Source organism: Solea solea, chromosome 16 (genome assembly GCF_958295425.1).
Source record: "Solea solea chromosome 16, fSolSol10.1, whole genome shotgun sequence".
In the NCBI taxonomy this organism is placed as follows: Eukaryota; Metazoa; Chordata; class Actinopteri; order Pleuronectiformes; family Soleidae; genus Solea; species Solea solea.
In genome coordinates, this window is record NC_081149.1 from 16148467 (window position 1) to 16160393 (window position 11927).

The 11927-nt window shown below is 39.1% G+C and overlaps 1 protein-coding gene across 1 annotated transcript; it reads right to left on the bottom strand.

Moving 5' to 3' along the window:
* Window positions 1-8530: 8530 nt before the first annotated feature.
* LOC131475585 (methionine-R-sulfoxide reductase B1-A-like) lies at window positions 8531-11316 on the bottom strand. Its single transcript, XM_058653809.1, has 4 exons — window positions 11208-11316; window positions 9735-9877; window positions 9335-9449; window positions 8531-9019 (listed from the first exon to the last, which is right to left on the bottom strand). The coding sequence occupies exons 1-4, from the start codon at window positions 11260-11262 to the stop codon at window positions 9000-9002; spliced, it is 333 nt and encodes a 110-aa protein (XP_058509792.1). The 5' UTR covers window positions 11263-11316; the 3' UTR covers window positions 8531-8999.
* Between the last annotated feature and the right edge of the window lie 611 nt (window positions 11317-11927).

Consider the following 11927-nt stretch of genomic DNA (forward strand, 5'->3'; position numbering starts at 1 on the left):
GGGATATAAGGCCGCAGATATTTTTCACATAAACAAAAAATGCATTCAAGCTGTCCTTGACTGCTGGAAAGCAGCTGCACAGAACAATTTTCAATGTGTCTTTCATTTTGGCAATAAAAGCTAGGCTACCTTTCCAGGAAGCAAGTCCGTACAGGAGGCCCATGCATGTGTTGTTTTTTTTCTTTCTATGGGAGCTTTATTGTAGCACTAGAATCAGATGAGTAGGAATCAAAAGACTACAGAGGGGAAGTAACAGAATGACAATCATGTCATCATACAAACCGCAGGCCCTCTGGGAAATGCTTTCTCTTCAATCCCGAGCCGTGCAGTGAAAAGTGGGATCAGTGGCGGTCGGCGCGCTGGAAAGTGTGGAGGCGCGGGGGGGAAGCAGTTCTGAGATGTGGAGTGTAAGAGAGAGAGAGAGAGATATGCCGTGAGAGAGGTTAAAAATGAGACAACTGTGATTAGCTCAGTATACAGTTTCATGCCCTCCAGCTCACTTTTGCAGGACCCATTTAAGACATGTGGCTGTAAATCTGACAGTGCTGCCGAAGTGGAGCATTTTCTCCACTGCAGCATGTGTCCGACTGCACATGTGAAGTGTGCACATGCACGCATGTGCCCGTGGAATCCTACCGTTCCACTCTGTGCGCACATGTACCGCTTGCGGTACCCGTGCCCAAACTGTTACTTACTGAAATGTTTGTGGGCTGCATGCTCTGTGTGGCTTTCTTCCATTGAAAGGCCCCGTCGTCATTTTTAAATGTTGATTGCCATGACGTCAGCTACAAACCGCAGCCTTGCCCTTTTATGTGTCACTGTCACCATTTATTTCCGCCCAGTGTGTGAAAAACAACTTTCTTTCCATCTTTGAGATTCCCTGACACTGACAGCTGGATCGAACACTGTGCTACTGTTAGCGGGCCAGAACCGCCATCCAAACGGATGTGCGCGTTAATTTTTGCTCTCTTTTATCAAAATCTGAAGCAACTGGAGTAACGGAAGATGGATGTGAGCGAGTGAGCGCCTGGGTGAACGTCTCACCATTTAACTGCTGGATAATGTGGGGGTTTTTTTTTTTCTGTAAACGACTCGAACCTGGACAGCTTTGTGTAAATAAAAATACAAAAAAAAGTCGTCAGATGGGTGTTAACAGACTGTAATTACTGGTGTAAACCACAGCAGTTTGTCTCCCCGCTCACTGGAGTTTCCCATGTTTTTCAAATTCCAACGCTTCACATTGACTGTGAGAAAAGAGAGCTGTCATCCTCGAGAAAAAAACACTACAAAAAAAACTGTTCATTGCCTCAGTGTTGAGTCAGGTCTGCTAAAGTAGTATCACCTGTCCTGTGTGTAGAAACAGGAGATGGACTTCTACCCTGTAGGGGCAGTCTGCATTTCACAGGAATGTGAAATTGTGTGCAACTCACATCGGCAAACCATCAGCTAGGACGCGGATGGTTGTTTTGGCCAAAGGGGACAGGAGTGTACCAAATATGTGACCTATATTGGGAATAGAGCAGGCCTGTGAAGAGATAAATGAGGAGTAAAAATGGGACATTCCTCTTAAGAGGTTGACGTGTTGTTTAGTTTGAGTCACTCGCTGTAAAGTGTTTAAATTAACTGGACACATACAGCAGCATTCAAAAACTAATTGGCTGGGATAGCGAAGGTTTTAAATGAAAACCTTTGGGACATGAGGATATGATGTGAGGCTTCTTAAAGTGTAACATGCACTGTTTTATGTATCTAAAATTAAAGAACTTAAGAAGCCTCTTGAGTGATGGGTGAAACTTTCTCAAACTCAAGTCAAGTTGCCTACAGCTAAGAAAATAAAAGATATATGTTACAATTCGGCGTTACAATATCTAAAAACAGCTTGATTAATGTTATTTTGCGGAGTCGTGTGTTTACATTAGTGTGCTTTTGTCCAGATTATAAAAAGATATATAATTAATAAGCTTTGAAGCAACTGGAACTGCAACAATAAAATACAACACATCCAACACTCTCAAGACACTTTCAAACTCACAAGGTAAAAACAATTGGATAGGAAACACGTTTACAGTGATTAAGACTTTTTTATATACATATATATATATATATATATATATATATATATATATATATATATATATATATAACAGACATTTTTTTTAAAAACACCACCACATGTTGGAGACTTGGTAGCCAGGTCATACCACGCGGGTCTGTGGTTCGATGCCAGACTTCTACAGAAATGTTTCCTGTCTCTCACTGACTATTCTATTCACAGAAAAATATTTACTTCTAAATAACACCACCCTCTCTCTTCATTCTTCTACGAATGTGTTTTGTCTTACAGAAAAAAAAAATCTCACCAACACACACAAACACGCACGCACACATAACTTCCTCTCCTTCCTGTGTCTCCCATCTGCTCTCACTTTAGGTTTTGAGGTCTATGTTTTGGGGGGACATAACGTAGCAGCTGGTCAACAACGGGAGGGCTTTTCTTTGACTTTGCCCAAATACATGTAAAATGGATTTCACTCCGCGTAGGGACTGATACATATAGACTACATAGTGAGGGGAAGACTACACACGCTCAGTTACACTGTGCTGTCCATACAAATCTGGGATAGAGACGAGCCAACAGGGTGAGGCTGAGGGATCAAAAGAAACAATCGCTGTCGAGTGACTGACAGCTGAGATCTGAGCATATTTGCTTTTCTGGCACAAAGGTATTCTAACCACCTGCATGTCGAGAGTACAGTTTGTGTGGGCTACATGTTAATGCTTTAGAAATATTCATCATGTTTTTGAAGGATTACTTTTTGAAATGTAAAAATCTCTGATTAATGAGGTCCACGGACAGATTGTTGGCTTTAACACACATACACAACTGTGTGTGTGTGTTGCACAATAGGTGCTGAGGGGCATTGAGCAGTAAATGCACGGAATTTCCCACATTAAGAGGGATCCAGATGTGTTTGCACAAACAAAAACACACACGTGACATGCTTTATTTTAATCTGCAGTGCATAACTTTGTGCCTCTGTTTGGCCTTCATGGACAGAAACTGTGGAATATTATGTGTATGCTGCATCAATCATCTGAAAACAGGCCCAGTCACGCAAAACTATCAGACCTGAGTCTTACTGAGGGAGTGGACGGGGGACAAGAAGCATTTATCCAATCAAACTGCTGAACTAGGTTTTTTTGAGCAGCAGAATTCCCTTTTCATGGGCACTTTTTGTGTTTTGAGTCATACTGCAACCCATTTGCAGCCATACTTTTCTAGCACAATCATGCTATTGTCTCCATCTGCCATAACATAAAATCACTTCCTGTGTCAATCTAAACACTGTTAAACTGAAAAATATGGACTCTTTTTTTTTTATCTATTACAGATGTTGGATGTGCAATAAAGTAATGGTTGGTCCTTTTTTATCATCAGCATTCACTTAATGTAGCATAAATCAGCGGGAACAGCCAACTTCCCTCCGTCCAAAGGCAACAAAATGCACCAACCAGCACATGTACAACTCATTTATTAAGGTTTGAAGTTATAGTTCATTTAAACTGTACAAAAACCACAGTGTAAATGTGTTGTCAGCTTTAAAATATGCTGTATAGATTCGGGGAGGTAGCTGGGGGGGTCTGTATTCAATATGTTGAAAAAAAGTAGGGGCACATTCTCTTAACCAATCAGCAGATCCTGATGCACAGCCACTGACTCCTATATTTGTTTGAAAACCCCTTTCTTTTGTTTGTTTCTCTCTCTTCCTCTCTTTTTTTTTACAGATTAAACACACAGATGTGGAGGACCGTAGACAGATATTCCCCCTGTTTCCAGTTTCTATACCAAGCTAAAATAACTGCTGGCTGGAGTTTAATATTCTTGGCCAGACCAACTGGGAAAAAATGGCATAGAAATTGATAGGTAACATAATCAAGTACCTTAAAGCGATACTTGAGTAAAGTACAAGTAGCTCCACCGAAAATGGTAGAAGTTGAAGTCACTTTTTTATAATATTACTTAAAATAAAGTCTTAAAGTATATGACATTTACTGTACTTAAGTATCAAAAGCATATATGGGTTAGGGTTAATGTAAAATGTACTTTTAGAAGCAAAAGTATTGAAAAAAGTGAGGAGTTAGGATTGACACATGGTAGATCAGTGGTCGGACGCGTTGTCTTTCAACTGTAAGGTTGTGAGTTTAATTCCTGGCTCTGCAAGTCTATATGTGTCCTTAAGAAAGACACTTAACACCATGTTGAAGCATGTGAATGGCAAAACTGTAGTGTAAAGCAGCTCATGAAGACTAAAAAAGCTTTATGTAAATACAGACCATTACCAACTCTTCTGATTTTATTTGGTAGCAACAAGTAACAAAGATAGTTAGAGGAAATGTAGAGGAGTAAAAGTAAATGTTGCTAGAAATGTAAATGATAGTAAAGTAAAGTACAGATATGTGAATTTTGTACTTAAGTACAGTAACAAAGTATTTGTACTTTCTTACATTATAATCCCTAGATTCTAATGAGTTAAGCTAATAAACTAAGAATTGTCAAACTAGCAATCTGTTGTTTAGGAAGTGGTTTTACCAACTACAAAACAAAAGGCACAAAAACGTCAAAACACCTCCATAACTCACTCATAATCCTGGGTGGGATGTAGATTATAGGCTCCCGAATTGGGATATTACCACTGAGAAGAAGGGAAAAGAGGTAGGGCATCCCTGAACATTTCCTGTGCAGAGGTTAGTAAACACACATACAGAGATGCTACTGTCTGTCTTTTTCTCTCAAAAACACAGAGAAGATCTGGATTTCTTAGGAGGCATACTGGGATTACTGACCAAGATGATAGTAGATGAGCAGCCAAAAATTGCAGGGAGCTGCTGAGATTAGGTGGGTGTAGTTTTGGCGAGTGTGGGGGAAGGGATGAAGGGAGGAGGAGAACAAGAAGGGAGACAGTCTGTGGCATCATTACCAGGGAAATGTTGAGGTAACTACTTTCTTCTTCACTGTTGTGAATCTATCTGCATTAGCGTGTCTCCATCATAGCGTGCCATAAACCTCTCCAGATGTCAGAGACTACCATCCTGATATTTCCACACTCCGAGAACGGTGTGTTTGATAAATGTTTCCTGTCCTCCGGCACACATTTGTCTGAGGATCCATTTAATAACAGCACCCTACTGTTGTGAAACTCACAGAGCAAACACAATCTAAGGAAAGAATAGTTGTCTACACTTTCTTTCTGGATGACTTTGATGAGTTTCAAACCCCCTGTAGTGTCTGACTGATAAAAAAAGTTTACATGTGGGCACAGCATCAGTCTTATTCTCTCCTCTCTTATCCCTCAGTCAGTGCAACATCCCCAAAACTAAGAAACCCTCTCCCTGATCTCTGCAAACAATACCAGTGCCACACACCTGACGCATTCCTTTGAAGCTTTCAGACTAACCTGTGCTGCTGCCTTGACGGCCCGTCTCCCTGAAACAGATCAGAGAGCAGATAGCGAGTGATGTTTTAAAAAAACACATATATGTTCAAACCCCTCAGTGTTATTGAAGCTGGCGAGGCTCAAAAGCAGGAATGTGATCATGTGATAAAGATGACAATAAAGCAGCAGAAGCCATTGAAATTTCCCATATTGTTTATTTTCCCACACGGCAGCCCTCATACTTGGGATTTTACAGGGCACTTTTTGGTTTTGCTGTGTACGTTTGAATTCAGCAAAGCAATCTCTCACTTAATTAAACTGTTGACATTTTGTTGGAATGGGCAGAAATTTGAGGTTTCCCCTTTTGTTTCCCCCTTAATATGATTGTATTTTTATTGCTCGGCATTCCACATTTACGGATTTTATAACCATAAGGGCCTGTAAAGATTTGCATTTCACATACCCGCACCACATAAAATCTGTTTATATGTTCAGGAAACTACACACATTGTGGTTCAGGGCCGGGTCTGCGAGAGAGGATGGGCAACAATGTTCTCGGTCTGGTTTTCATAGGCTCCATCTCCTTCAAACCCAGGATTACAACAATGCCCAACCTGCAGTTTCCAAAAACTTTCCATTTGATTTAGAGTGGAAATCACATTCCAGTGTCATGTATAAAAGGTTTGTTTATCCTTTCTCTCGTTTCTCAGACGGAGACAGATGTTTGGCCAGCATACGTATGTCTGAAACATGTGGAGGGCAGCCGCAGCAGATAGAGACATCATATACAGGCTTCAGATTTTACTCCTTGATGAAAGGAGCTCTCGCTCTTTCAGTTACAGTCGCACGTCCAGGAGCTTCACTGCTCTCACAAAGCGATTGCAGCTTCTGTGGTGGGTGGGAAGCGGAGCGACTAGATGACAGATGTTTTTTTAGGGGAAAGACTACCTCAGTGATGTTGGATATCATGACACATGGACACAGAATGAGACACTGCCTCAAAACAGAAGCAGGTGCAGTGCCCGTAAACATCCACATTTAAGCAGCAGGCTCACATCATTTCAAATTAAAACAAGATGTCCCGGGAATGAGTTGGTGGGACACATGTGTTTGGTCGGATCTCAAGGCTTGGCCTTTGGGGCTGCTGAAGGCTTTGGATTTGTAGTGGTTTAATGTAATTAAGGATGATGTTTGTAGGATGAGCCCCAGAGGTCAGTAGAAGAAAAGTGGGGTCTGTCTTCTGATTCCATCAAAGGATTACCACTTCCTTCTTCCTGTTTACTTCCTCTTGGCCATACAGCTGTGCTCGGAAACCAACAACAAAAAAGAGTGTTCCTGCAGATAGCAAATGTTAATTAGCCCTGTGCTCTGAGCCATTTCCTCTTTGTCTTCATCTCTCATTCTCACATTTAGTTTATCTGCGTATTTCTATCTCTCTCTCTCTGTGTCTGTTTGTGGGTTTGTTGCTCATCATCGCTTCTCAAACTCTCCCCGTTTCCTCTTCCAGATTTTGACCCCCCCGAGGAAAGTTTAGTCTGTGTGCCAGCTGCGTGATGGTAAAACACAGAATGCACAACAACACAACAATGTCTAATGGGTCACATGGAAACTTTTACTCAATTAATGAAGAGCTTGAGGTGAGACAGCATTGGAGCAAAGATAAAATTACTGTTAAAATTTTTTTTTTTTAAATTACGGTCTACTGTGAATCATTTAGGAGGAGTTATTGGCAGAAATTGAACATACTGAGTGTGTTTGTAAAAGGTGTACAATCCATCCATCCATCATCAGGTCATAGAAGTGTACAATCCCTTTAAAATAAAATGTGTTTAGTGTGCGTAGCCTTACAATCTTTTCCCTACAGAGGTAGCCATCTTACTATGCCACTATGTTTCTACAGCAACGCAATGGACAAAACTGTTGATATGTGCATTTCACACAAGGAGTGCTCCATTTTTGTTTACAATCTGCATTCTCACCATTAGATGTCACTAATTCCTCCACACTGGACCTTTAAATACATGACACAAATGCACATTGTGCTCACACTTATACGACAGGTACTCCGACTGAAGTGAGCCTTTGAAGTCATAATCACTATCCCATCAAATGAATAAAACTATGTGCTGTGAGCATTACAATCTATGGATGTCTGTACTTCCTGTCTTAATCCACTGCCTCACATTGAAGCGTTTCATCTTCAGCTCTGATCTTTCAGGCTTTGAAACAAGCATCTCCACACCTGCTCATCGCCGTCACTGGAGCTGTTAAACATTCTCCACTCCCCCTGCATCATCTCTTTGTTTAGAATTCCACCACTCCATGGGCAACGACATGGCTTGTCAAATTTACAAGAAAACCTCAGGTAGGTTTAACTATAACTTACAGTCACTCTGGTAACCTTTACCTCTGAAACACTGATGGCAGCTCTGAGGAATTCTTTGCAAAAATCAATACATTGATTAAAAGTGGAAGGTGAATTTACAGTTAACAACATAAAGTGAGTAAAATAACTGGTCCTGCAGCACGAGTCTGTCTGGGATCACAAGAGGAAACATGGATCACAGTAATACATCCAAGATCTTCTAGAAACAAATGTGGCTACAAGAACAAAGGGATCCGTTTCTGTGACCACACAGAAAAAAACCCATTCAAAGCATTTTGTGTTACTGATAAATATCCATTGCATTATTTGTGAAAGCATCTTAATTAGTCATTTTGCACCTAGATCTTTTGGACTGTACATATTTATTATTTGTGTTCACGATGCTGTAATTGCAAAGTTGTTAACATGAGCCCATGGATGTTTTTAGTGCAGATAGCACCCTCAACTGATGGAAACATGGAACTGCACTTTTGAAGAACAAATTGAATTCTCTTGTCTACATTCATCTAAATTTAGGGTATTATTATTATTTTATTTATTTATCATGTCATATTTAAAATGAAGATTGATGACAGGTGCTATATCCCTGCAAAAATGTCATTATATAGAGTCAAAAAGAGAAAAAGGTGACTGGATTTTCAACATCAGAAAAACAGTTATATTAACATCTTGATGTTTATTCTTTGACAAAAAGATACCAAACTGAATATAAAGAGAAAAAAGTTTTTATTTTATATTCATTGCAGTTCTTTGCATTTCAGTCATGTGGATTTGTTTCTACTTGTACAGCGACCTTGGGTTTCATGAAAGGCACTTTATAAATCAAAGTTATTATTATTATTATTGTGTACCATTTACATAAAGCTCATCAGGTGTACTGCAAAAAGTGGCAGCCAACTGTGATATTATTGCTATTAAAAATAGTATATTTAATGAAAATACAATTTATTTGTATTTTTTTTTTCCTGCACTTAGCTGTTCAATAAGTAGGTATTGATTGCATAAATAGTTGATGCCAAGACCAGTCTATTTTGACTGTCCAGTGAAGCCACCATCCATCAGAGGTCTGGTGCTCCCAGACTGGGCTTTGTCCCAGAACTCCTCATACACTGACCGCACTGAGAGCAGCACTAAGAAACGTCTACAGGTCCAACAACACGTCCTCCTTCCAGCTCACTCTACTGTCCATCAACCTTATCTGGGGAGAGCAAAGAGACACACATTTAGATGGGAACAGTTTGTTGATGAAAGAATGTGGGTAGAATGCAATAGCAAACAAAACGCATCTACATCTGCTGGTGCTTTACATCGTTTGGGGCACATACAAAAGCTTAACATAATCTTCAAACAATACAAAAAAATGTTAACTTAAATAAAACCTGTGTTTAATTACACAAAAGAGGGAAAATAACTAGTGCTGGAGGCTTCACTGCTACATTGACATTCTGTTTGCTCCATAAGGATATAATCTGCAATGAAAATTGTGGCTGCACAAATCTACGTTGGATTTTACCTTTAGGGACGAACTTCAGTGAGCTGCTGAATATTCAGAAGCGGGACAACCCTTTGCCTGGCCCGTCATTCACGAACTCGTGGCCCAGTCCATTTTCACACTTCCCACACCGCACCTGGAGCACCATATCACAAATATGAATGAGAACTTTGGGTATCTCCACACGTCAAATTCATATTTACCAACCTTTTTCTCACTGTCATTATGACTGGTGTCTATCCGTTTACTTAAAATCATAATTTTTCTTAATGCAATTTGCACTGGTGCTCCTTTATTTACACATTATGTGCTAGTTTTAAGCTTTTAACTATGACTGCCCCACAAGTTTTTTCTCTACAATTGAACTGAATACAACTCTGTCTACAATGTTCTCTGACAGATTGAAGGTGAGTGGTGGTACCTTGTAAGCGTTTGGTCTCTCCTTATGTTTGGACACACTGTCCTCATGTACAGTCTCAGTGAAGGCCGGCCAGGGAGAGGAGTGCTCATACTTTGAGTGGCTCGAGAAAAGCTGGTTTTCACACTTGGCGCAAACGTAAATTCCTGAGGAGTCAAGTGTGGGAGAACAATTTAAATACAGACCTTATAATAAATTGTTCAAAGCAACAACTTTATGTTGTGTTGGCATTTATTTATTATAGACTGCTGTGGTAGTGCTTGAGACCTGTGATCTCGGACACATTTGATTTGGTCAAGACCAAATCTGAATAACTGTAAGAAACACTGCTGTGAAACAGCATCGAAATGAAAGAATTATTTATTGTTAATTATCACGCAATATAAAAGCAACTATATATGCAAACATTTAGATGTATTTTAAAATAAAATACCAAATACAGCAGTCACACCCTGTATCAAAATACACTACTGTATTTTTGTATTTTCAAAATACCAAAAATACTCAGATTCAAGGAACTCTTCCTTAAGTATTTATTTACTTTCTTGGTGTTCAGTAACAGATGAAGCCCACAGTGACACAGCAAACATACCAAATGGATGATCGGACTACACTAATGGTGTGTTTCATCACAGTACAGTTGCATAATTTATTCTACAGCTGAAACAGTCATTGGTGTGTGTGTACAACCTATATTAAAAACAAAAAACAGGTAATCATATTTAAAAGTAACATCCTATTATCATCCAGTACAATAATTAGTTAGAATGACATGAGGAAGTGTTGTACACACCATAGCTGTCTCGAAGAAAAAAAAGTATTATAACTCTAATCACTAAATGGAGAACAAATAAATGAATACATTTAAAAAAGGGTAACTCAAGTGTGGTCACTGTGTTGCTATGTTTGACTTTACAAAGTGCAGGCAAATTTAAGTAGGCACCAAACACCATGACGTCTGAATCTGCTGCAGCACCTCACGTATGTATTCTTATGGTGTCATCATGTTTTTTTAAAAAAAAAGTTTTAATTTTATGTATTTCACAGTCTTTTATAAATACATGACATTGAAGTGTTTTGATACAAAACATGAAGGGATTTTTGTCTGATTTTGTCCCTGGATACACGTTTGGTACAGTCCAAGGTTACGTCCTACAGTAGTTTATCTGCCGCGGTTGCTTTACAAATTACACAAGCTGTTTGGTAACAGTTATGCAACAGAAACATGGTTACAAACTAAAACAAACTGAATTTCACGCGCAGTTCATTTTTCTAAACCTACGACAAAACTTTTCTTAAACGTTTGGTTAACACTCAACAACAATAGCAACAACAACAGAGTAGTCCTACTATCAACGATGACTATAATGTTATTGTTCGCCACAGTTCGCTAGTTATCGTTATCTCTTCTGTATTAAAAGACACGCATGTGCCGAATTATGTAACAAAGTACGAGGAATAAAGTTGTGAAGTTACCTGGTTTAAAGTGGTTTTTAAAAACTTCTCCACGGGAAAATGAACAAAACGACATTTCTTCACTTTCAACTCCGGCTACGACTAGCGTGTGCTTTACAGCTGGGAAGGAAAACAATAATTACACTTCCGGTTTAGCCTGCTTTTCAAAATAAAATCCCTATTTGCAGTTTGCGTTCATCAAACACAATTCGCTGTGTGTCTCTTGCACTGAAGCCATTTTGTCAGTTAAAAAACAGCAACAACACATTTAAAGACTTAGATATGTATATTGATATGACTGAATTTATAAAACTCTAGTTACTGTAAAAACAATCCTCTATGATTTCTGACAGTGACTAATTTAAGTATGTAAGTCAAAACAACTCGGTCCCACTAAATTATCAATTTATTGTGAGAAAAGAAAGGGCACCTGCAATTCAAATTTTGTTTATGTGATTGTCCACAAATGATTATTCACAAAATGTTTGGGAATAGACCATGTGTTCAATCATTTATAGCTGTATCATCCAGCAGTTGAATGGTCAGTCTAACAAAAGTAGAAGAAAGGGCTGCATGGGTCAAAGCTGATCTGACAGGTGGTCTTTAAAGAATAAACAAAGTCCCAGTTCCCTATACTAGATGTTTATTCCTCAAGCTTGAAAAATAAATCTAGAATATATCTTACCCTGAAGATGATTATTAATGGTTAAAAGTGTGAAGTGAAGATGAATTGAATGAATT